Source organism: Lacerta agilis, chromosome 10 (assembly GCF_009819535.1).
Source record: "Lacerta agilis isolate rLacAgi1 chromosome 10, rLacAgi1.pri, whole genome shotgun sequence".
Classification (NCBI taxonomy): Eukaryota; Metazoa; Chordata; class Lepidosauria; order Squamata; family Lacertidae; genus Lacerta; species Lacerta agilis.
In genome coordinates this window covers 66,993,144-67,020,226 of record NC_046321.1, presented here as the reverse complement: position 1 = coordinate 67,020,226, position 27,083 = coordinate 66,993,144, and the positions used below count along the sequence as shown (strand labels likewise).

At 41.5% G+C, this 27,083-nt stretch overlaps 1 protein-coding gene across 9 annotated transcripts in view; it reads left to right on the top strand.

Moving 5' to 3' along the window:
• The window catches only part of CACNA2D1 (calcium voltage-gated channel auxiliary subunit alpha2delta 1), a 400,043-nt gene extending 397,775 nt beyond the window's left edge, over window positions 1–2,268 (top strand). For all 9 annotated transcript variants that reach the window (XM_033162979.1, XM_033162986.1, XM_033162984.1 and 6 more), the window contains one exon: window positions 111–2,268. In XM_033162979.1, coding sequence (XP_033018870.1) covers window positions 111–147 — 37 coding nt within the window. In that variant the 3' untranslated portion in view covers window positions 148–2,268. The remainder of the gene's footprint in view (window positions 1–110) is intronic.
• Window positions 2,269–27,083: the final 24,815 nt, after the last annotated feature.

Here is a 27,083-nt window from a genome sequence, read left to right as displayed (position 1 = left end):
GTGGGATGAAACACACGAGTCATCACATGGTGAGAGAGCTATTGGAACTGGCTAGTAATTTCAACTAATACTGACAAATCTCTATATTTCTTTTTCTTTTTTGCCTACAGGAGGATGCATCAGACTGTGGTGGGGTCTCTGGATTGAGCCCATCACTATGGTCTATGGTAGGAATTCAGCTTATCCTGCTTTGGCTGTTATCTGGCAGCAGACACTGCCAGTTATGACCCTGTTAAAACCAAAACCTGCGTAATAAATCAAGATCCTGCCAAAATGTTATCCCACCATTTCACTTGGAAAAGGAGGGTCCGTCTGCTCAGACCGCAGATCAATGGCAATGCCCATTACTTGATATATTCTTTGGGAAAGACTCTGAAGGCACCCATCGTGACTGCATGTTGGCGTGTCAGATCTGTAAACGTGTGTGAATGCTGCATCATCTAGGCCATTGGAACTGAATTCTCTATGTGCTTTATTGAAGAATTGCGGTTTCTGTGCTTTTGAAGACTTTTCTGTAAAAAGGGCTCCCCTTTAAAAGGTTATGACATGATTTCGGTTAATTTGACCTGAGTTTTCAATTGGTTGCACTCTTTTTTTCTTTAACATGAATGCTTTGTAAGGGGGAGAAGGAAACCCAACCATTTCCTTAGCACTCTTATTTAGCGTACTGATGTTTTAATGTCTGCTTTCAATATCACTTGTGTCCAGAATGCAAAATAGACTTTGATCCAGAGTTGTTTCAGACTGGCTAGACCTCTACAGAGATTCAACATGACTTAAAATGCCTTATGACGAATGATTCCCCCCAGCCATAATTAGTCTAAAAGGGTGGCTAGGTTGAGTAGGTTCATGAAATGAATACAGTTATTTAAAAGGCAAAAATGAAACAACATAATGTCTAAGAGAAGGGTTATTGAGAATGTCATCCTTCGACAGAAAATGTGGTTTTCATCCCAAATTTGGTGTCTGTTTCCTCATTGCACAGTCGTTGATGTCCACACCACAGTTCCTGTTCTCAGAACAATGACTTACTGCTAGCCAAGTCCTCCAAAATGTTCAGGCACAAAGTTTGTGAATAAAAATGTCTTTGTGAATATCGAACGTTGGTTTCCAAGGGTATTTTGCATGATGTTGAAGCTGCTACTTTTGCTGTTTCTTTCAGTTTGGTTTTTTTCCCTTTATTCTTTTGATGGTAGAGTATAGGTTTTGGGATTTTTTTTTTTTTTTTTAAAGGTAACTGAGTGATTCTTTTGTTGTGTGAGAAACCAAATATTGCAATGTGATGCAATTTGATCTTAAGTTATATATTGTTAAACAGATATCTGAATATACTGTGCAATGTAAAAGTGGAAAGGGGGTATGGTACATTTATCTGTCTGCACAAATAAGGAAAAGATGGGTTTTATGCAGGTGAAAACACCTAAAATTCTATCTACAGGTGTTTTAAATGAATGAAATCCAATTACAGACATTTAGTTTTGAAGAGCATGCATGCTCAGATTTGTATCTGGTAGATTCTTGTTTGTTTCCATTGCAGTTAGTATCTACCAGTACCTATTAGTACCTATAAAGCATTCACCTTTTTATTATTTTATAGTTAAAATGTGCTGAATTCAACTAAAACTGTGCTGAATTTTACTAAAACAGTAGCAAAACCTGAACAAATGGGGAGCCTTGAATCTATATGTATGTTCAATGATACTTGATTGTCAATAATAAAAAATAATGTTTTTATACAAACCTGGTGATGAATCGGATAGGTGAAGGAAAATAACAGTAAAGAATATTGTAGATGCAGGATAAAATATGTTCTCACCCTCATATATTTCAGAACTAACCAGTATTGCAAGACAGCTAAACCAATGAATGTTTAACTTTACTGATATTGTAGAAATCTGCTAACAGCTGCAGTGTGCTATTTACTTTGTATAAGAAACCCCACTTTTTAACAAAAAAATGTAATATAATAGTGCTGTTAAATGACTCTCATCTAATGTTGAGTCCAAACGTCTATGAAAATTATTGGGAATGCATTTATATGCAATGACAGGTTTTTTCTTCAAAAAAAAAACACCTGTTCATATTTATATATGGATTTAAAGTTTCTGGTTTTAGCCTTGTCCAACATTGAATTATTTTCTTCTTAAGCACCCTTGCTTCTAGCTTTACTGTGAAAATCAGAGATTATAGAGGAGCAACATCACGAGCACAGTTCTTCAACAGCTTGTTTGTAAAGTCATGTGGTTGTAAATAAAAGAACAGTTTCAATTGATTTGTAGGAAGCAGTTGTGTAATCCCAAGGAAACATGAAAATGGTGGAAAGAAAATAACTCAGGAGAGTCTCATTCTGCTGCACTTTTGTTGCCTTTGCCCAATTATCATCAGAGGCAGAATGATTAGCTTATCTCAACTAATATTCTCTTTATGAAGAAGACACTCATGAGGCAGCAAAGTTTGTTTGGCAAGTATTCATTTGCATCTTAGTTTCAAACACTAAAAAAAAAACCCCACAAAAAAACCAACAGGTGGCAGTTAAGTATTGTGTTTTCATTATTATTTTTGTGCAATGTATTAGGAGTAAAATTGCAACATTGTTGGACATTCTTGCTAGGAGCTGATTGTGCCTTGGATGGTTAGACTAGTGGGAAGAGCTGCATCTTATGAATTCCTCTGCTGGATCAGGCCATTTGTCCACCTGCTTCAGCATTCTGCCTAACTATGGCTGGGCACATGTGTTGAAGAAAACTTGACCAGAGCATGAGGGATACAACAATCCCTTTTCTTAATTCCCAAGATTTTAATAGTGAAAATCATCTCGGCCTAGAATCGGAAAGTCCCCTAAAAGGGCTCACAAATAAACCCCCTATTTAGGTACAATCTCTTAGGGTGCTGAGACAATTGGCTGGGACAGCATCAGCATGAAGAAGCGCATGAGTTTAAAAATGGTGCAGAACGAGCCACCAACTGGCCAGCAGAGAGCTGTCAAAAAAAGGCAAAAGAGAGTGTGGCGTTAAAAAGAGAGAGAGGATTTAGTGCATTTCATAACATCCCATAAGCACTATATACTGACACAAGCAAGTGTTCGCATATGAACATTAGATGCATCCCTAGTGAATACAGAGGGTCATTTATCAAGGGATAAGTTATAGCATGACAGCACTGGGTAAGACAATCGGTATATGTAATTGTGTTAAGTATAGAGAAGAATTTTAGCAAAGGTTGTGTTTACACTGGCAGTTTATTCTGGCACCACTATTCAGTGTTCAATCACTTTTTATGGTAGATCCAAATGTTCACTATCAGCCCCTTGCATTCTGGTATTCCTATATTGTTCTCCCACCTTTTTTCCAGCCCTGCTTTAGGGCAAACATTTTTATTACTTCAAACATATGTGCAACGTCAGCTGCTAGTGTGGACCAACAAAACACTACGGAGGCTTTTCAGGGCTACTGTGACTTTCATTAGAAGCCACAGCATCCTTCTGGTACTGCCTCTAACTGTTTCCTGTTCAGTAAAACTGGGACATTCATTGTTCCTTAATTAATCACCTCTTGTTCCCTGCAAGGGGGGCAGATTAATCAGTGGCTTTCTCTCATTATTCTTATCTTTTTAAATTACACAATAAAGAAGAAAACAAATGAAAGAAACTACTTATAAACTTGCTGAACTGATTGAAGAGAAATCCACTAGTATTGCCATGGCTGCACTGAACAGGAATCAAGTAGAGGCAGAAGCTTCTAACTAATGCTGCAGGGAACTTCTGCTGAGAAGGATCTTAGTCATGGAAATGGGTCTTGGAGGATAATCTAGCATTTCTAGCTGATTGCGGAAATGAAGGCTTCAGAGGCTGTGGAAGCAACCAACATTTTTAACTGATCAGAAACCTGTTGGAAATACTCTGTGTTCATTGTTAAGATGATCCAGGCAACCGGCTTGCTTGCACAGTGCTTAAATGTAATTTGCTTCATACTCTGTGGAGAATAGGAGAGTCCTGACAAACATATCTGAGAAATTAGAATAGAAGAACTGATTAGTTACACAAACAGGAGCAAGCTCCTTTTTACTGTCAAACACATTCATATGTGTACACAGGCCAGGAAAGAGCTAGTTCTTGATTTGTATTAAAACAATGTTTAAAAGAATGTCCACTATGTCTTGGCAGGGGCCAGCAAACTTTTTCAGCAGGGGGCCGGTCCACTGTCCCATAGACCTTGTGGGGGGCAGGACTATATTTTTTTGGGGGGGGATGAATGAATTCCTATGCCTCTATGTCTTAGAGGCCCATCAATGATCTTCTGTTAGTTAAGCCCCTCTAGCCCAGGGGTTGGCAAACTAAGGCCCGGGGGCCGGATCAGGCCCAATTGCCTTCAGGATCCGGCCCACAGACTGTCCGTGGATAGGCGTGGGGATTCTGTTCGTTCGAGCTGCACCATTCGCCCCCCCCATGCCATTCCATTCCCCCCTCCCTCACACACACTGCGGCAGTGCCTCCTCCCTCCCTCCTCCTCCCTTCTTCCCGCCCTGCCTAGAGGAGGAAGGGGGCTGGGCTGAGCTGGCTGAGCGCCATTTTAAGCAGCCCCTCTCCGGAGCCAGCCCTTTCGCACTGCTCATCTTCCCTCTGCCGCTGCCCTGGTGCTCCTGTGGGCCAGAGAGCTGAGCAGATGAGCTCCCTCTGCCCACCCATGAGAAGCAGCAGCGGTGGTGGTGGTGGTGGCAGCCCTTGGGAAGGTAAGTGCAGCGGCTGGGGGGTGGGGAGGAGGGCTACTTGCCCCCTCACCTCTTCTTCCAGTCCCCCCCCTGGTGCCGCTGCTCCGTCCCGCCACAAGGTCTGAGGGACAGTGGACCGGCCCACAGCTAAAATTTTTTGCCAACCCCTGATCTAGCCTATCAAAGCTTTCCTCCCTAGCAGCCTTGTGTGGCTCTCACAGTCAAGGTCCAGTCAGTCCAGCTGGAAAGGGGGCAGCAGCTCAGCTGTCTGGGTAAGGCCTGTTTCCTTTGTCACCTATTGTAACACTCCTGGCAAACTAACACGTAGTTTAACATCAGTGAAAGGAAGCAAAGCTTTCACTTTGGCCTTACGTATTTTTCATAACATTCAGTTACTGGATTTTGGCTGGTGCTTTGCAGAAAACGTTTTCTTTTTTGCTGATAGTAGGCAAATAGTATCCAGTTTAAACAATGCAGTGAGTGTGTGTGTGTGTGTGTGTGTGACACACACACATATTTATTAAGTGGGGAACTTACCATGACTTTGTAAATGTCTCTCACAGTATGAATAGTGGAAGGACAGGTCTTAGAAATAATTTATGTGCTAAAAGGGAGTAACTTGCAAATATTCCCTTGCATCCTCTCCTACAAGACTCGGCTATTGCACCCTGGTCCTGCTCTGGGGCTCCTCATAGGCATCTGTCTGGCCACTGTCAGAATAGGATACTGGACTAGATGGGCCTGATCCAGCCAGCTCTTCTTATGCTCTTAACAATCCCTTTTCATAGTAATTGGCTTGGGAAGCACAGGTTATAAAAATATATATATTGTAAAAGCGAAAAATGAAATAGTTTATATATGTTTGAAAATGTTTAGCTGTACCAAGGGATATGGAGAAGCTCTTTGAACTGTTTTCTTTTCTGCAGTAACCACGAAGCCCCGCTGCATTAACCAACCACAAACGAGTCGAGGCATTCTAGTTCGGCCCTTTTTTAAAAAAAGGAAAAGCGAGAACAGCTCGCAGATTGAATGGTTTAGCTGCTATCCCCCTGTACCCCCATTAGAACAACCAGCATTACTGCCAAACACTGAGTGTTGTCCATATTTGTACCAGGTTTTCAACATGACATATACTTCACGGGTTTGACTGAGGAAATTTTTTTTTTTAAGGTCTTGTACCTTTAAAGACTTTAGTATGATCTCTTTATGTGTTTCTAATGCGTGAGGCTTTATTGCTTAAACTTGACAAGGAAAACAGTGTTGCTGCCATTTGTAAGTTTTCGTATACTATTCCTTTTACTGACTTTAAGCACTGGCCTTACTGCATTCAAATAGGCAGTATCCCGTTTTTAAGTGACCTTTGCAACCCAAGTGTTACTTGCTGTTTTAAACTTTGCAGTATCTTTTGAAAGGACATGGAGATCTCTCATTCCATTCTGCATGGAAGCTTAGAAAAAGTAGGCTCAGCTTGAATGTTTCCAGAAGTCTGCTTTTACATGTTACTTATACTTTAAAGGGGTGTGGAGATGCACTGCTGGCCCCATCCCAACATTGTGAGCATGATTAGCCGCACGCCTGACATCCCTATGTCTGCAGTAGGGAAACCTATATATGTAGCTCTCTGCACTCAAACCCTGATTGCACAGAGGTCTGCTTGCATCAAATTCCCCACTGCAGTTGTCCACACTCAACCTGTGGGTCAGGCTAGTCAATGTGCACTAGGTCTGGGGCAGTGCCTGAATCTGGGTCCTGGACCCCTTAGATGTGCTGAGCCCGCCTTTCACATAAATCACACATGAATGCATCTGTTTTGGTGTTATTGCTGCTTCTCTGTGCTCAACTCCCATGTTGTGTCAGTACTTCCCACACTGGTGGGATTGTAAAACTGGTGTTTGGAAGTACCATCGTAATCCATGCAATTCATCAGATCTGGAACTTAGTGGTGCAATGTGGAAGGTGACCACAGAGTGGTGACAAAACAGGTGGCAAAGGAAATGTTTTAACTGAGCCATCTTGCAATGCCCAACCAAACTAGCACACCCAAAGAGTGATAACACCATTGCTCAGAGTCCTCTGTTGTATTTGAAATATCTCCACAGAAACACACATGAGGCAACTGAATCACATGCTTAATACAAAGTTTACTGTGATTTCCAGACCCGTAACACTGGCCAAGGTTCTGGGTTGCTAGTTTGTTTTGTTTTCTTTCATACCACAATGTTAATATTGTTAATATCAGCTGTAGAGTATTGTAAAAAAAAAAAAAAAAGCGTTCAAAAAGTGTCCAGAGTTTCAGAAGTTGGCTGCTGCCTGCTATCAGCAATTTGGTTATCTATCACCCTATGTGTTCTATAACACAGAAGTCACATCTTGGAGAAGTACGATATTTATTTTGCTGAAAATAAAAGTGCTGCCATCTCACTAAAATGCTAACTGGATTTGCAATTCAGATCTAACAAAGCTATCCAATTGTCTTAAGCTTTATGGGATATCATGCTTATGGAGCTATTTTTATGGAAATGTTGAATATACAGTCTAGCAAAAAAAATAAAAAAAGATGGAGGGAAATGCTCTGAAGTGGACAGATAGAACTTTTCTCCCTTTTATTGTGTTCTCTTGACACTTTTGTGAATTTGAGAAGCCTGGAATAAGGAACAAATGCAAAACATTTTGTAAAAATTTGTACAATACTGTTATAAAAAAATTTATAATCCTGAAAATTGTTGTGTTTAATTATTGTGGAATAAACAGTATATTCAGAATAAAAGTTTATCATTTGAAATCAAGTACTGTTCTTGTGTTACTTTAAAAAAAAATATGGGTCCAGTCAGTAGAGATAATGAACGGCCATTATCGTTTTTATGAATAATTTCTACTCTGAATTCCTACACATTAAAATTGAGGTATTATATGCACAAAGAGCACACAAAAAGCTGACAAAAGCTGAGCAGTCGAAAGTGTTCCCAAACATTTTTAGCTGTACTGAATTGTGGTGTTGGTGTAGGTGTTCTTCCTTTGGATCTGTCTCCTGATAGGCGCTGGGGGCTTATACCCCCAGCACCTATCAGGAAGGGGCACTCGGGTGATGATTCCCCCATAGGGGCCCCAGTGGAGCCTCTGCTGTCCTTCAGCGCCACCGCACCAAAATGGATTTTTCTCTTATAATGGCAATGATGCCTACCTGATAAGTGGCAGAACTGAGTTCCAGCTGAAAAAATGAAAGTTGTGATAGGTCATATCTACAGTGCAATCAGAAGTACCTCACAGAGTAGATTAGACTGCGTCTATGACAGTGAAGCAGAAGAAATATTGCAGGAGATTTCATCAGATTCCAAATCGTGGGAATCCTGGAATTATGTGGCCATTTTGTGGTGTGTGTGTGGGGGGGGGGAGAGAATATACTGAAATCAAGCTTATTCCATTGGGAATCAAGAAGAGGCTTCAGGATGCAGTCAGGATTGACTGCCCATGTGCTGATAATATACTGCTACTGAGCCCTATTCTCTTCACTTTCTTTTCTGCCTGATCAAACGTCTTTTTTAAAAAAATGTTTTCATTAATTTTTGGAAAGGAAAAAACAAGCAAGATCAGACATTAAAGAGTGAGAGAGGCACAAAACTCAAGCTGACCTCATGTGTCGAAGCACGTTTAGAGATTTATTTTTAATGTAAGAGAGAGCTGTCAAAACATCCCATGATGTGCTGGGAACTGCTGCTTACCTAACCTCCTGGCAGCTGAGTCTCTGCAAGCACACCAGAAGAGCCAGCCCGGCACTCCTCCTAGTGCATTTGCCAAACTTCCTGCCGCCTTGCCCCTCCTCTTCCTGGTAAGCAATGGCAGCGTTTGAGCTGTCAGGAGGTCAGGGGAGCACCCCGCTGCCAATACACTGCCCGCTTCTGAGAGCTGTTCTCTGTTCTTTGGCTCCAGCTCTGTGTCTTCTGCTTTCCCCAAGTTGAGTGAGGTGGGAAGCCTGTTCTCCCCTTTAGGTTTCCCCCTGCATAATCTAGATCCCCGCATGAGCAGAATTGCGTGTTGAGGTCCCCAAGACACCCCCCCAAGAACTCACACTAGAGACAATTTTTGTTTGGGTTTTTGGCAATAATTTAGGCCACAACTTTATTAAAATACAAATCATGTGAGTGGTTGCGTAGGCATTGGTTCAGACTAGCTGTCCGCCGGGACAGAGCTGACATTCTGTCAGCGATGGGAGAATGCCACCTGGGGAGCGTTAAGGAGGCCGGGTGAAGCAGTGCCCTCCCTCTCCCCAGGGATCCCAGGGGCTCTTGTGTGGCCCTGTCCCCCTACTGGGGGTTTGGACAAAAGCATATCGAGCCCCTGGATTCCTTTAACAGAATTCCCTGCACCATCATCATTCTGGATGTGGGCACTGCCCATCCAGCAATCCACACAGGAACCAATGCCTAACCGCCAACCTTACAAGTTGTGACAAGTTGCTACTGCAGTAGGCAAAAACCAAATGGCAACAGCCAATCTGCCAAATGGACAAAATTCCTACTGGGCCCCTGCCCCAAAAGCAGACGACCCCATGACAGGCAGTTGCAAGGTCAAGAGCAAAGGCCTAAATAAAGGGAGGGAGGGCGGGTGATCCAAAGCACGCAGCCAAGAGGAGGATCTCCCTGCATGCAGGGCAATATAAAGGACACTGGGCTGTCCATCACAACATTGATACATTCGGTTCTACTCAGCAACTTGCAGGGACCTATAGGAGCTGTGGCCAGCTAGCCAGCCCGCCCAGCTACCAGGGAGGTGTCTTTCTAGCCCCCACCGCAATGCGTGCTCTCACAAGTGAGAAGCCAATTTCTAAACTTCTGAAGAGGGAAGCCTTCTCTATGCAGAGTTCCCTCCGCCATCTGTCCCTCTCATAAAACTGCAATCATGTGAGGCTTAAAACCTGGCTGGAGCTGCAGAGAAAGAATGAACACGAAGTATGATCTTATTAGGCCCAATTATTGCACACCAGATGAGCACAGCCTCCCCCCCACACACCTTTGCCCCTAAACTTAATGCCACCTACCATAGGAGCCAACTCCTAGAGGCTGAGGGATCTTTGCCCTCCCCCTAAAATATTCGAGGGGGCAGGGGTGGCTAGTTGATGCACATTGCCATGAAAATGTTGTGTGTGATCAATTGTGCAGGACGGGATTTACCTGGGCCCCTCCAATATTTTATTCAAGTTGGCACCCCTGCTGCCCACTAAGGGCCCAATCAACATTTTGTTGGTTGTCTGCCTGGAACTTCAAGAGAAGGAAGAGAGGTGGTGTCGAAGCACCTAAGAGGCTGCAATGCCTGGCTGGTGTGCTGCTATTGGTCAAGTACGGTAGATCACAGTGGCCTCACCAGGGTTCAGCAGCTCCTGTGTGCTTTCATGCTTTGTTTTAGGACTTCTTAGCAAAATCTGTCTGTCTCCAGAAGAATCCCATTTTAAAGACTTCATTGTATTGCCTATAGATAAAAAGTTGCCCATTGTGTCACTTTTCTAATCTTTATTTTCAGAAATGGTTTCAAATGTCTCTGGCTCTCCGCTCTGTGGAATTATCTTGGGAGTAGGAAAGGTGGAACAACTGAGTAGCCCAAGATAGGTATCTTTATTGTTTCCAGAAGACGCTGACTCATGCAAATTGATATCTTATTCCTATAACTTTTGTTAAAACCTTTAAAAAAAACCATTTTAGTGCATTACCAAACTGTAAAACTATGCTTCCCTGGTGTAGCTGGCTTTTATGATGGCTTTCAAAATTCCTGCACCTTCAGCTGAAAATAAAAACCCACCTGATGTCTATAGCTCCACTATAGGGTTGAAATGATTTCATTTTACAACAGATTCTCTGCAGCAAACACACACTCTATCTCCAATGCGAGTTGCTAGCACGGAGTCCTTGATGTCTTGCCTCTACTGCTGTCTGCGGGGATACTTCCTGGCTTCCCACAGCACATCCCCTTCCCAATCAAGGCCCAGGCACGTTCCATTCAATTTTCATTGACAGTATTATTCATTGTTTGCCAAAGCAAAGTCCTAGAAGTGAAATACATGATCAAAGCCACAACCAACGATTCTGGAAATCGGTGACTTTAGAGCATCTGGTTATAACTTTGGGAAGTAATGTAATCTGTAGCAATGCAGGCAGATGTCTACTGAAAACTCAGGGTGGGCTAACTTCTTTTTAAGCTTCAAAAGGTTATGTCCGAGACAACTAAGCTTCATGAACCAAACTCTTACAGATTCCCAAGGTTATATATATTCAGCCTAGGCCTGTATGGAATTGCGGCAAAACATATGCTGAAGAAAAGAAAAGAAAAGAAATCAAATCTTAGTCATCTGAATTTTTCTCAAGTGACTTCAGTAGTGTTTTGTCTTGTGGTCTTAAGATACAAGATTAATGCTTTTGAGGTTGTTCATCTTGAGCTATCATATTGTTGGTACCAATCAAAAGAAAATGTATTAGTTTAAAACAAAGAAGATCCTGAAATGTCCCTTTATGTTCCTAGTCAACTTTTTATTTTGTTCTGTGTATACCGCAATGTTCTTTTGTTGCTATGGCTGATGGCTGACACAAAGTTTCATTCATTCATTCATTCATTCATTCATTCATTCATTCATTCCTAAAAAGCATCTGTAATATATAAAGTAAGACACGCTGTTCTTATCAAGTTTTCTGATCCTTGGCCTGGGTGTACCTAAAATGAGTTTTATCTATGTTTTGACAAAATGGAGCATAGATTGAATTTGGTTGCAGTTTATACTAACTTACACTAGGTGTTATGCTGCTTGTTTAGTTGCCACTGAAAAACCTCTTCTGCAGCTATGTAGCTCACTACATGGTTTTGCCTTATTGCATGGGAAATCTTCATGCTAAGCATGTCATCATCAGCCCAGCAGTGGCCAGCACACTGAGTCAGAGGCTGAAGTATCACTGGCTATGGAGCCAGACTGGGTTCTTGTCTCTGAGCATGGTGCTGGGGCACATTGAACCTTAGGCTCTGAAAAGCATGCCACAGCATCTAGGACCCATAGAATCAGAGCCAGGACCCTCACAGTCACTGTCCCTTAAGTCTGGGCATTCAAGTGCCCAAACTAGCTCAGTACCTTTCCATTCCAGCAGTTCAGGGGGTACTACTAGGCCAGAAGAACCGAGTGCATCCCACAGGACCTCACCAGTTCAACGGTGCAGGCAGCACACCAGGCAGAAAGTCACAGAATGGAGACGTGTTTGTCTTCAAGCCAGAAGGTTGACTATTAAGATGCTCGATGTGAATCCTAGAAAAGTTATACTGAAAACAGAAGCTCACAGGGCCTCAGTTCATGTCCAACATTTGTTGGGAAAAGTTGCTCCCTAGAGGCTCTCCGTGGTGCTGCTGCAACAACAACAACTGGCCTGTGTTGCTGCTTTGCCCAATGGGCTTCTCCATGAGGCCAGAACAGGACATACAGTAGCAGCCCTGTGGAAGCTGGAGCACCAGCTGCTTGAGGTGAGCAGTAAGTGGTGGCAGAATCAATTGGGCATTGAAAGGTAGCATAGTGTGCTGGATGTGTGTACCAAAATTAATTCTAAGATATCTGTGCTCTATGGAGTTATCACATTACAAATGTACATAAGGAATGACAAACGGAGGTGTTGAAACAAAGGCCTCACTGTGCTTTTTGAAGATGAAAATCCAAATAGATATTAATATATTATAATTTATTTTATTACTTCAGGTGCATGGTTGTAAGACTTAAGGCTAGTTCATATAGTGCCTTAGTGTACAGCTCCCACAAGTATGATTCCTGGTTTTGTGTACATATACTATTCCAACCCATGCAGCTTCTAAGGGGGCATGTGAAGATTTAACAGCCAAAAGACGGGCTAGAAATATACAACTGAATAGCATCTAGACCATCTGTAGTTCACACATTTGCCCAAGCTGCACAAAAAGGAGCACAAATACAGGACATGACACAAATGACATTTAACACAAAGGTCCACACCTAACCAAGTATAGCAAAGTTAAGAAACTTTTGTCTAGTTTGATCTTGCTTCACCTTTGTTCATGCTCACAGTGAAATGCTTTCAGGATACTTCAAAGAACATGCACATAGTAATATGCTCACCACTTCATTCAAGGTAGAATTTATTTTGCTGACGTATCATTCATTTGGTATGTTTTTCAATGCCAACACTGGACTGGTGGGTGGGAAGAGACAGAGAAGGTAGGTGGTCCTAATTGTATGGAGCAATCTTTTAATCTATAATAAAAAACACATGCAAGTTTCTTTCTCACAATTCAAGAAAAGAAAAAGATGAGAGTCAAATGAACCCCTGTTTGCATTACCCAGTATATAGCAAAACCAGAAATTAAACTGCTGTTTGAAAGATTAAGACATTGCAAGTCTGATATGGCACATTCTAGTCTAATGTGTCCTGGAGGAAAGCATGTGAATTAAATAGATATTGAAATACAGGATGAAAGCTGAAACCATTTCACAAAGGAACCCATTTACTTATTTCACTTCCCATTAATATTATAGAAAAGAAAAACAGTTGACCCAGTTCCCATTCCTGACTAAGTCAAGTCACCAATTCATAATGACCGAGAATCAGGAGAGTCATACATTTTGAGCTGAAGGGAATTGGAGATGTTGGCTTGGGATCAGCAATGAAAGCTAAAAAATAAAAATTAATGACTAAAGCATGAAATAAAAAATAGCATACAGTATGCAAACTTCTGGCAGCTGCACTATTCATTCAACTGTGGATACACTCTGCTCAGATGGACTCATTCAGAGAAATACAACAGGCTTCTGACCATTATTCTAGTCACATTAAAATGGTCTTGAAGAATGTTTACCTGCACAATTAACATCTTTTTGGTTTATGTTTTATTCTCAGCATAATCCTGAGATAATCCTGGGGAGGAGGTTTTGCAGTGTGAGATCCACTGCAGCAGAGATGTTGACACAATCCCTTTCCATGACAGCATGGGCACACTTGTGAGGAAGGGCAACCATAGTGTGTGAAGGAGCTGGATTAAGACCCCAAAGACAAAGAAGAAGTCTAGGTTGCTTTATTAAAACAACTTCAAAATCTGTCAGGAGTGATCCAGCAGTAAATCACACAGTGCAAGTTGGAGTTAACTCTTTTTAGCAAAAACACAATCTGTGCAGTCTTGGTGAAGTGCCAGGGCTAATGAGCACGGCAACTCATCCCTGGTAGGTCTTTCCCCCAGAAAGCAGTTGCTAAGACTGAAGGCCCCTGCCTCCCCACAGCTGCTCCCCTCCTCTCCAGGGTTTCTTCCAAGCAATCAGAGTCTGTGTCTGCAGCCACTCTCTCCTCCACCCTTTCCATGCCTCTTCTGGTTTCTGGGAGACAAGCGGGGGAGGGGAGCTTGTCACAACATGACTCTTCACCAGCTTGACTCATTGCTGCCTCTTGGCCTCCCTCATCCCATTCTGAATCTGACTCTGGACTCCTCTCTGCCACAGACTCTCCTAGCTCATTAAGCCATGTTGCCTCCTCAGCTTCTGACACCTCCTCTTCCCAGTCTTCTCCTTCTTCTCGTTCAGACCATTCATCCTCATCCTACCACCGCTCTTCCCTGGCCTGTGAACCTTCTTCCCTTGGTGGTTCTCCAGCTGGTTCCTCCCACCATTCCTCTGTGTCCAACCAGTCCTTGACAGTATCACACAGGTGAACAGAGAGAAAGGACTAAAAGCAGAGATGTTTCTATGTATTAAAAAACTCAGGTTAGGGCAAAAGTTCAATACAGTGGTACCTCTGGTTACAAACGCTTCAGGATACAAGCTCTGCTAACCTGGAAGTAGCTGCTCCTAGTTGTGAACCAGGATGTGAATGGAAATTGTGCTCTAGAGGTGTGTGTGCAGTGGGAGGCCCCATTTGCGAAAGCGTGCCTCAGGATAAGAACGGTTTCAGCTTAAGAACGGACCTCCAGAACGAATTCAGTTCGTAACCAGAGGTACCACTGTGTGCAATTTTGCAAACAATTTTCATATGCTAATTTTATATACAAATATAAATTTATACCAGGTGCGGCCTCCAGATGTCCCTGCATGATTCCCATTAGCCCCAGCAAGCTGTCCAATGGTCAGGGTTCATGGGGATGGTTGAAGGCTAGAGAAGCCCCATGCCCTAGTTAGACCTCTTAGCAAACTTAGATGGTGGGTAGTGCTTTGCAGCATACCTATCTTTAAACAGCAGGAAAGGGCAGGAAATCTAAGATCCAGAGCTCAGGTCTGCTGGCCACCCCCCAGGCCACTCACTAACAATGGCCCTGCATACCAGAATATGCCATGGCTACCTGATCAGGTCCAGTTTCTCCAGAGAATGCCTGGAGTCCTGTACCCCCTGGCATGCGTAACTTCTTTTTGGTTGTAAGAAAGTACCTGTTATTTAGAACCAGGTGTATTACTGCCATATGCTGGAGCAGTGATGTTGAGTCAAAGTCTAGATAATAGAGTGCCCTCATAAGGTGCTTGGGGAGGAGCAGCAGACAAAAGGGGTTTTCAAAAAAACAAAACAAAACAGAGTTGAGAAAGTAAACAAAAGGACAATTTTATGGGTAACTCCTGAAGGGTGCTTTGAGAAGAGATGCATCTAAAGAGTCTTCTCAATGGTAGGGGAGTTCCAGTGGGAATTGACTTTCGGACCAAGACAAGGCTTTATAAAGACCACAGGATATTGCAGGGTAGAAAATGGGCACATTAAGGCTAGTAGCTTGCTTTGCATAGCAGTAGTCTATATATTTTGCAGTTTTGAGCTTTATAATGCCTAGGTCATAACGACTATTCTAACAATTACAATTCAAGCAATTAAAATAAAAAAAAAAATCCATGAGGGGGGAAGCCACTTCTTCATATGAGGGCCTGCATTCTGATGAATTTGTTGCTCTCAACCCCTATGATATCATCTTGGTCCTTGTCTTTCGGCACTAGACCTGTGGAAACACTTGCACAAAAGGAATCACTTTGTTCCTTTAACACAGTCCAGACAGGAAGAGCTGTTTGTATCAATGCACTTCCTGTGAAACCTTAACCTGTTCTCAGAAGGGGTTGTTTCTTAGAAATCTCAGTTATGAAGTCAAAGCCAGGAGATTTCCTGCTTTTTAAAGAACAATCTCTACAAATTGCCATTGGGGCTACAACACGTGTTTCCAAGGGATAGTACCGAGATAATAAGGAACAGGAACTCTATTGGCTCTATTGCCAAGATCTTGTCTTCTGTATAAAGTAACTGGTAAATTATGCCATTGATCAGACCATATTTTAAAAGTAATATAATTTTTAATTAGATGATATGCTTCTACTTAAATGTCTTAGTAATGCTTCTGTTTCAGCTTTGTGGCCAATATTGCATCTCCATTTATACTTGTCAAACAGTCATCTTTACTTATCTTTTTATTTCTTCTTTGCGGGTTTGGGTGGGGGAGATATAAAACCTAGAATACGTGGTTTCTTCTGGAAGTCACCCAATCCAACTACAGACTTCTAAATATTGCTATTTTACAAGTTAACAATCCACTGGTCTTAGTTTACCACTGGAGAATTTGCCAGGGAATACCACAGAAATGCCAAATGTGTAGGCTTTCCATTTCACAGGAATAATTTGCAACACCCTGGGTTATAATGTGGTAATCCCCCATCTCTGGGGTTCCCTAAAATACTGGCATAGAATGATTTACAGTTATTTATGACTGGAAATAGTTGTGTTGCCAAGAAAGAAAGAAAAGTGATTTTAAAAAATGACAAGAAAAAGAAGATTGAGGGCAAAGATTGTGAAATAATAAAACTAACTACGCCACAGTGCAGTTCCCGTCCAATACATCCAATGGTGTTTTCTGTGCTGTTTTACACCGTGCTTAGTAGTCACGTTATGAAAGTTAGTCAGACAGGAGAAATAACCACTCAGGTGAGTGATCTATGTGAAGAAATATTGCAAAATCCCCCCTTGCACCTAATAACTGAAGAACCTGCAGCAGTTGTTCGCATGTCTGCATTTTAAGATATTTATTTTTCCATGCACACACACCAGAAAGTCTTTGGTAATGCAATGCTTCATGAGCTTCCTAGGTGCTTCCAGTTCAACCTTACATGAGGTTTACTCCTCTTTGAGTGCCACATGTCCCAAAAATCCCTTGCACATCTCTATGGATGAGATTCCTGCTGAACCCTTCACTCTTTCATACTAGAGGTTTTTTTCATCATAGGACGCCCTCTGCAGCAGATGTTCTTGTGTTTTTCTAGTCTATGGCCTACCACTAGGATAATTAACCCTCAAAATCTTCAACATCCTTCTGCCTTTGCCTGTTTTCTCCCAGGAAGGAAGCACTGGACAATTAGCCTTTCGCTGGATAACCCTTTTCTCTAGTGTCTTCCCTTTCGTTATCACCAGTGCTTTTCTTCTAGGAAAAGGGTGTCGGTATTGAGTACCCTTGAGTACCTCCAGGAGAAAAAGCACTGGTTATCAAACACACTTGCGATTATTTCACACTCCTGAAATTTCCCTCTGCCTTTTTAATTTATCTCTCCTCCAGCTTTGTGCTTGACTCAACAGACTGCCACAGGGTTATGTCTTGGGCCCAGTCTTATTCAACATCTTCATCAATGACTTGGATGATGGGCTTGAGGGCATCCTGATTCACATTTGGTGTCACTCAAGGACTAGCAGTTCATCACACAAAGGGCCTCGGTCCAGGGTTCAGCAATATCTCCTCAAAATTTACACTGTCCTCCTAAGCAGCCAGCCCAATGGATGCATATCTTCCTAATCTTACAGTCCTAAAATGGGACTGCAGATTCTCTTCAGCAAAATCCGTATCTCGGGACTTTTCTTTCTTGGGAACTTGTAAACTGTGCTTTGACATAATGATAGATTATGGCTTTATGTTACAAGACTGAGCCTAGGCAAACTTTGGGGTTCATGTGTTCCCTCTTTCTCTTTGGTGCAGTTGCAAGGTGGAAATAAGAAACTCTACTACCTTTATTATTATTACTAATAAAAGCAATTTAACACTATGTCCTAACCCTAAATTATGGTAAATCTTAACCATGATTTACTGAAATAAATCTAGCTTCAAACCCTGGTTTGTTTTTGTTTTTAAGGCTAACTACACCTTGTCCAAAAATGCAGCTATCCGTCAAAATTTAACCTTGTCCAAATTTTGCAATATAGTCCTTCAGCCAAGTTACTGTGTACAAAATGCATTTGCTAGGGTAAAGGGTGTGTAAAAATGCATATATTAGTGAAAATTATGTGCAAAAATAGTATTATATTAGGGGGAAATTGCTTTGCGAAATTATGCATATTCATTGGATTTCACGCTAAAATGCTGATGAATGTTCACGAGAACTTCATTGGTTTTTTTTTAAGATTCACATAGTGATGTGGAGAGAGTTGAACTAAAAAATAGAAAAATGAGGAACTTAGAGAAACAAAATTTGACTATTGTAACTCCAACTAATTAACCTGCATCCCCACTGCAATGTTGATGGACTGGAGTCCACATCATCCCAAGTCATGGTTGGGGCTGATAGGAGTTGCTTTAAATTTCCAGGAATTAAGTACTGAAGACCTCACTTCCCACATCAAAACTCAACGGTGACAGTGACACGATGGCCATAGGGACACTTTCCACCCACGTATGTTTCTCTTGTAAGTGACAACTGGGTCACTGCTTGTAAAGAACAAGCTCCAGATTTATTTGTAAACATGACTGGACACTGAGGCTTGGGTAGTAAATGTGAAATTCAGATGTTATCATTGTATTTCCCAAGTCAGGAGCCAGTTTATAATAGAAAACAGTTGCTATCTGACATCTGCTCTTAGGCTTCTACACTTCTGCTGAAGTGACGTCAGTAATCTAACCACACACACACACACACACACACAAGTTTACTGTGAATTTATTCCACTCCTTTATTTAAATGTCCTTAAAAAAAAAAAAAACAAGCTAGGAAGGTCACTTTCAGTTGTGCCACATGGGAAAAGTTGTTTAAAAAAACACACTAAAATTCTCTCTCACTTCTCTAGCTGTAAGGGCGCCTCTGAAAATTTTACTAAATGGAGATGTACTGTTGGTTTTATTTTGAAGGTATTTAATGAACTTAATGGATTATGTAAGCTGCCTTGAGTGCAATTTGGTTTATTATTTATTTATTTCATTACAATTTATACACTGCCTCATTGTAAAAATAAAAATAAAATAAAAAATCTTATGTACCACGCCACTTGAAGCATATGTGAAGGCTATTATTTATTTCATGACATTTATACACCACTTGACTGCTAAACAAAAACCCTCAAAGCAGTATACAAAAAAATATAAAACAGTAAATTTATCTATAAGAAATCAATGAGACTTGGTCTGTTGTTAAATTTGGCAGAGGTCACTGGGGCATAAATCTGCTTCTCAGTCCTCTAAATATAATGATCCAGGAGAAGTGCTACAGTTACCCATTGAGGAGGAAAGGCAATCTGTACATGCACTGAACCTTGGTACTGGAAACAATGTTCATGCTCCAAGGCATCCTAGCACATGTGTCCAAAAGACTGGACCAGAGTTTATAATGGCATGTTGGAGCTTTGACATGCTCTTTCCTTTGATTAGCTGTAGATTTGGGGGAGGCAAAAACCACACAATCGATCTTTGGAAGCTGTACTTCAGGGATTGTGTAAAAGCTTGTTAAAGTCACAGGATATTTTATGTTTTCAGGAAACCACCAAAGAAATAAATCCAGAGGAACTGAACTTAAGATCCTTGTCATTAGAATTTTCTCAGAGGGCCTCAGATTATTTTCTGGCTTCAATTTCATAAGGGGCAGGTCATTTGGCATTACTTATCAAAGCTATGCTCTCATGTCACCCCTTCTTCTTGCAGATGGCTGCTGCTTAGCATCTCCTCCAGCCAGGAAAGTCAGGACTAGAAACTTCCTTTCTGTAGTTGAAGCCAACAGGACTTCTCAGCCAGCTGGCATTGTCTAGGTAGTCTGTCTTTATGTGTTCCATGTTGCAGGAATCCCCACTAATTCCAGCAATCTAAGTAGCAGAATGTAACAAAGCATGGAAGAAAAATGTTCCTCTACACACACACACACACACACACACAATTTTTTGTGCCAGGCACGGCCATTAGAAATCACCAAAGGTCTGTACAACAGCCAACATCAATAGAGCCTCTTTTACTAGCTGTGTTAGCAAGGTACAGCATGAGCTAAATGACTGCATCTCATTGTTATAATGTCATAATTTCTGTATTGTTTCAATGACCTCCATGGAAGGTTCTGCTGTGCTTATTCAATGATTCTGAAAATGCAAGATGTGTAAACAAAAACTAAATGTGGGCAAAAAGAAGTCTTGGTAACCATAATACATGAAAACCAATTGATTGATTCTTTGGGTGCTGGTGACCACACAGAATTTCAAGGGTGGAGGAAAAGAATTGCCCAGATTTACACTAAACCATTAGTTGATAATCATCAGACTAAACCCACATTCTGGATTGCCATGTTCATAAATGCCTAGCACATGTTAAAGAACAATAACGAAGCAGCATGGCTATTTTATTTAACAGCCATCACTGCCATCTTCTACTAGGCAGCAAATGTTGTTGACTACAACTCCTATCATCCCTGACCACTGGCCATACTGGCTGAGGCTATGCGGCTTAGGGAGTTGAAATGCAACAGCAGCTGGAGCGCCCCAGTGCTGCAGATTAAGTCACTCTTGATTCTTCAGCTGAAATCGTCACTTAACATCTGTGTATCGTGCTCAACGGCCAACTGAACATTGCCCCACATTTCTTGTTTTTGTTTTATTGCTGATGTTGCATAATATCCCATGTGAGCCTCAGAGAGGAAGGTGGCACACAATGTGTCTAAAGAAGAGGAACCATCGGGAGACAGTTTCTTGGCTACGCCTTTGAGAACTCAGCCTCGCATACTCTGTCCAAACTGGGAAGATGAACAGGAAGTGAAAGTGACTGTTAGGTCACTGTGGCCATCTGCATGGCCAAATGCATGAAATGAGATCAGTGACACGAGACTGGATTGCCACCACTTGGGTTGCCAAGACAGAAGCCTTGCTATTTCTTAGATGGTTCTTCTCTTAAGTGGCTGCGGTGGTTAGTGGATTGGATTCTGCACAGAGCGAATAATTTCCTTGATAGCTATTTTCAGTATCTGGAGGGAAATGTTGTGTGGAGCCAATGGCTTCTGTATTAGTCTCTTCCAAAAATCAAAACATGGAGTCTTTGGGAACATTAGAGATTAATAAGTTTGTTGTGGCTTATGCCACAATATGCTATAATAAATCTGTTCACCTCTAAACTATCTCAAGACATGTCTATATGCGTGTTATGTGAGTCATGTGTTTTAAGGGAAAGGGGCATCTCTAGTTGGCTTGCCTTATTCAGTTCCTACTCTCCGTCTCGGGGTGGAGAACCTCAGGCCCCAGTGGCCAAATGTGGCCCTCCAAGCATCGCTAGCTATATACCACATTCTGTCCTTGGCTGCATCTCCTTTCACCAGGACAGGACAGGCCCTTCACCGCCCCTGCTGCACACCCTCCTTGTGTGTTTCAGCTTGGCTGGAATATGTCATTGAACTCTGAAAATGCCTCTTGCCTTCCATTAAAGAGGGCTATGTGAGCGTGTATACATACTAGTCTACTGTACGAAGGCAAAATTAGCATTAGTTGCTTTGTCCACTTTTGCCTCCCTACCCCCACGCCGCCCACCATATGACTCCTGAAAGGTTGCCCAGAAGGGAATGCAGCCTTCAGGCTGAAAAGTGTTCCCCACACCCGCTGTTTGTCATAGTGAAGGCATTAAAATGAATGCATGTTGGTATATGTTTTTCGTCTGCAGACTGAATCCAACCAAGTAGGGACGTAAAGCAAGAATAGAGGCATACAAATGATTGGTTTTTTAAAAACAAACCAGAACCAGTTTTAACCAGGAGAATTAGTAAAGATGGGTACAACTCAGAGCCTTTCCAAACTCCCATCTTGCTGTACTCAAACTTCATTTTAAATGGCTAATTCCCTCCTCAAATGTTACTCCCAGTTTGTTGTTGTTTAGTCATGTCCAACTCTTCGTGACCCCATGGACCAGAGCACGCCAGGCACTCCTGTCTTCCACTGCTTCCCGCAGTTTGGTCAGACTCATGTTGGTAGCTTCGAGAACACTCCCAGCTAGCTCTACTCAAACCTCTGCCATTGTTTAACATGACCACTCCCCCTCCCAGTAAGTAACCCTTACTGTAGTTTAAAACTACCATTTTCATCTCAGTGACCTCCATTCCTGCTTTCCTCAACCTCCTACTGTTGTTTAAGTTTCTCTCTACCTTCCTGCTCCCATGCCATAGTCACTGATGTTGTGCCTTCATTTTTACTCCCCTACCCAACTGTGACTTCATGCAAATCCAGAATTTGCAAAATCCAAAATCCACTACAGATCCTCCAATGGGGGCTTTGTGATGACATTCTTACATTTTTATTATATAGAGAGCAAAATGCAGGGTAGCATCCTCTTAGAAAGGAAGCATTCTATGCCAGTGAATGATCCCTTGGGTCACTAATGGATTATTCACACATCTGAGAATGATGTTAAGATGCTCTGAAGTGCAATGTGATTCCAGTTGTAGCAATTACCTTCTGCTCATATTTCCTTTGTCAGTCTCTTGGGACTTCCACAACAGCCTATTAGCCTGCTGATGATGGAAGGACCTGTTGTAAATCAATGATAAGTTTGATGCTTCTAGGTGAGTGGGAGAAAACAGAGCTATGGGCCTCAATATTTTTGCTGAGCAAATGCCAACAGATGAATGGTATGCAATGAATAACAGGGTGAAAAGTTAGCCCCCCCCCCCGCTTGTGAATTTCTATCTGATTTAAAAGTAAGTTTCTACATGCCAAGCTGAAAATAAAAAACTTTCTCTCAGGGTAAATCCATGCACAAGATGAGATTTTCAATGTATGGATTGTTACCCGGAGAGTAAGCTCAGCTTTTAATAAAACTGGAGGATACACAAAAAAGAGTTACACACACACACACACACACACACACACACAAAGATGTAATCCCCCAGCAACCCCTTACAAATGACAGTACCAAGAATTCGGTTTTAACATTTCAAACCCTAATGTGAACTGCAAGAGTCTAAATATAAAAAAGAGAAAGAGAGGAAAAGAATGAAGCACGTGCTGGATATCCTTCGCTTTCCCTTTGATGGGCTTCCTATCATGATTAGCAGTTTGAATGGTAAAATGTAGTTGTAAGAGCATGTGCATTTCGAATTAGAAGCTAGAGGTTTGCGTTTCAGCTAGCTGAAGAAAAGGCTTTGTTAAACAATATTCAGAGCGTCTGATGAATTGAATCTGTGCATTTTGCTCGGAACTAAAGCGGCATTGTGTGAAGTGGAGATTATTTCCAAGTAGGGATGGAGAAGGAATTCACTTCAGTCTGCATTAAGGCCAAATCTATCAAATCCACCGCTTTCCAAAACAATATGCAAACTGAAAACACAGCTGTTCTTTAAAATTCACACTTATCTGAACTTTGCAATGCAGTTCTCCAGCCAACCAGTGTTTAAGAAATACGTATATTATGGAAAGCATGTGTAAAATGAAGATACTAGGAAAGTAAATAATAATAATAATAATAGAAATAGAAATAATAATAATAAAGCCTAGGATTTGCTTCACCCTCATTTAAGGTATGAAAGTTGCAGTTGTTTCAGTTCATTCCATAGAGGTTCTTCAATACTAGGGTGTGCCAGCAAATCAAGTGCTCATGTATGGTTCAGTACTTAAAATTCACCCTGACATTGATTAGTTCAAGTGGTGGTCTTTATAATTTTATACATATTTGGATAATAGAAGTTTCACAAAGGGGGGACAGATTAAGCATTGGTAACAGCATAGTTTCCCAATACACCAAGGCTAGAAACTTTTCTTTTGGGAGATATCAATATTTATTATTGGCTTGTGTTATGTCCACTCGTTCTTGTGTGCATGTGTTTGTGTGTGTAAAGGAACCATTTCTTGAATCCAAACTAACTCCACCTTCCCAACTTAATAAAGACTAAGAAAGAGTACATGAATTTGATTTATAAAATAACACAAAACCAACCTGAGACCAGCACAAATATAGTAGATTTCTGTTTCTTCTCAGCTGACATCACTTCAGGCTATATATTGTTATCACCAGACAGATATTGTTAGGAGGGTTAGATTCTAAAGTTATGGTTCCTTGCAGAACACAGTACATGTTGAATTTCATTACTATGGATAGAATATGACTCATTGCTTTATTATATTAATATTTGGGCAGACTTAAATTTCAAAATATATAGATGAATGTTAAGTACACTTATTGCCCATTGCTTTTAATAAATCTGGAGTCCTTGTTCCCATGCATGCGGTAAAGAAAAATAAACTGAACGCAGTTTTGGTGTGGGGTCGGTAAAGCCCTATGCTGGGAAACTGACACGTAGGTCAATAGCTGTGATTTCTCTGGAATATATGGGTTTGGTTTTGGCATTCCTATAGACATATTCATTTTCATCAAGGTTTTGCTGGGCAACCATGTAAAGTCTTCCATCTTAGGGTCTCCGAGTTTATTTTGTTGTGCAGAGCTGGGTGACAGAAGTTTTATTAATATGAGGAACTTCTAGACCACTCCTGAAGCCCACAGATCCCAGGATCCCACTCCTGAGCCCACAGGAACCACCACAGCATCACCGAAAACTTCCCAAGGCCCACGACCTCAGTTTGCTGGTTTACAGGGGACCCGCCTCCAGCCCTCTTGCTCCTCTTCCTGTGGCTGTTGTTGGTTTACCTGCCCTCTCCAAATAAGTAAGCCATGGCAGAAGAAGATGGAATGACTAGGAACCTCAGCTCATCTTGAACAACCGCTCTAGGTTGGTTGGGCTGAGAGGCAAAGGCAATGGGGATAGCGGGGGATGGGGGGAGCAAGCCCTATTGCTGAGGTGGAAGCCAGACAAACCTGAAAAAGTGAATAGTTGGGCTGTGAAATGCAGACTGTTGTCCAGGTAAAGCAGAAGGTTAGGCTCAATCTGGACAATCCAAAAGCTTTTTACTGTGGACCAATGTTGTGTATCGTTTCACTTCTGCACCTAAAGTGGACTCTGAGGCCTGGGCACTTTCAAACCATGGTGACTAGGTCTAAGTCTCAATCAAGTGAAGTGTCTAATTAAAAGGCCCTTGGCAAATTGTTTCTATTCAGGCTTGCTCTTTCACAAAAGCTGTTATATTTTCAGCTAATAATAATAATAATAATAATAATAATAATTCTTTAATACGGTCAAGACCAGCAAGAAAATTGTACCAGTCCAATTCATATATTGGTATCTACTTAATAAATTACAATTAAAATTTTGCAGATTTTAAAAAGTTTTATAGAATTTTTATGGATGGATCTTAACCACCTGTCGACATTCCTGTAGTGGCCATACGGTAGTTCGACTAGAGTATCAGTCACTGGTATTTGCTGTCATCACAGTGGTCTTATTCTTGTCGCTATGTAGCAAAATTTCGCAACAATCCTAGTGGATATTTTCAGCTAAATAATCCCATGTTTCATTTTAATTAAATGCATGGGACTAATATTCTTCAATATGGCTATTTATTTACATCCTTCCCATCATCATAACACCATCTTAGGGCGGACTGACAACAATAAAAACTAAACAATAAACACTTGGCCAAACTGCGAGAGGCAGTGAAGGATAGGCGTGCCTGGCGTGCTCTGGTCCATGGGGTCACGAAGAGTCGGACACGACTGAAACGACTGAACAACAACAACAACAACAAACACTAAATGTCATCACACCACCATTCAAGCCAACGTACTAAATCAAAAGGTGTGAAGGAAAAGAAAAGTTTTGAATTGGAGCTGAAAGATGAGCACTACTGACATTCAGAAAGAAAGAAAGAAAGAAAGAAAGAGAGGGATGTAAAGTAATGTGGAAACAAGACAAATTTGTGTCTCCCGACTCAGAAGTAAGTCCTTTGAAGTTCAATGAAACTTTCTTCCAGGTAAGGGTGTGTAGGATTGCAGGCTTAATAGCTGGTCTTACAAATTTTGTAGCAAAAATATATATATTTATGCTCTCCACCCATATGGTTTAAGCTTCCCTGCAAAATTTCATTAATATAAACTTCTTTATGTCCCTTGTATTTAGATGATGTAAATTTCAGTTGCAGTATCTCAAATATTATAAGCATCATGATCCCCTCTGTGCATCTGTTCCCATCCCTCAAAAATTCTTCAATACATGTATGTAGCATCATATCACATATGTTCCTTGTGTACCCCTACAATTAGTTAATGTTGTCATGAGCTACAATGCTTTTATGGTTTGTGCTGGAAATGGTTGTCTCCCTAAGGATGATATTTTATAGATAAAACAGGAAAGCAGACACTTATAAATGTAAAAGGATTGTTTTACATAATTTTACAGGCAGCACCCTTTTCTTAGGATCATATTTCATTTAGCAAAAATAAAATAAAAAGGGATCTGCAATTGTTTGCAGTCACTTCAGCAAGTGTGCTATGAATTTTCTCATTTGCAGGGTTGCTGCAAAAGGAAGAGTTGACCCACCTTGCTCCAATTGCCCCATTATGATCTAGGCATCTGTACCAGTCTTGGATGTGAAAGAATCTTAGAAAAGGAGATAAACCTCTGATTTCTGTATGTTTGCTTAGCAACTCCTTCTAAATGACCATAACCAATTCCCTCTGTAGCACTGTTGTGCCTTGTGTGAGGGATCCTATTCCCTCCCCTTCAATACTTCCCACAAAGATGACTCTCCCTAAGTTTCACATGACAACTAGGATAATCCTTCAGGTTCATATGGGAGTGTCTCTGGGGTACCTCAGGGCTCTACGTTTGAAACCTGTTGCCACCTATGGGATCTCCCTACCAGGGTTCCCAACTACTGCAGTTTGCCTTCCCTTAGGCAAATAAGTGGCACACTTGCTTCACTGTCCAGCCCTCTGTATGACAGGAGAGAAGCAAACAGTTTCCTCTTTCCCAGGAAAGCTTTGGTCTCTCCCTCTTAGTCACACCTCTTAAGGTACGGATTACACTGCCAGAGTCAACGAACTTTTAATCACATTTAACTTTATTAGGTAACTTGAAAACATCGGATGTCTCGGGTTATTACTGGTACAAATCGTCTTCTCATGTAATTCAGCTTTGTTATAATATTCATGCCATCCCCTTTACAATGGTAATGGACCTTTCCTCCCATTCCCCCAAAGCCTAACCTCTCTCCTTTTCTCTCTCTCTAATCCTGCCACCCCCAACTGCCAAACCCCCCAAACTACTGCCTTTCAAGGTT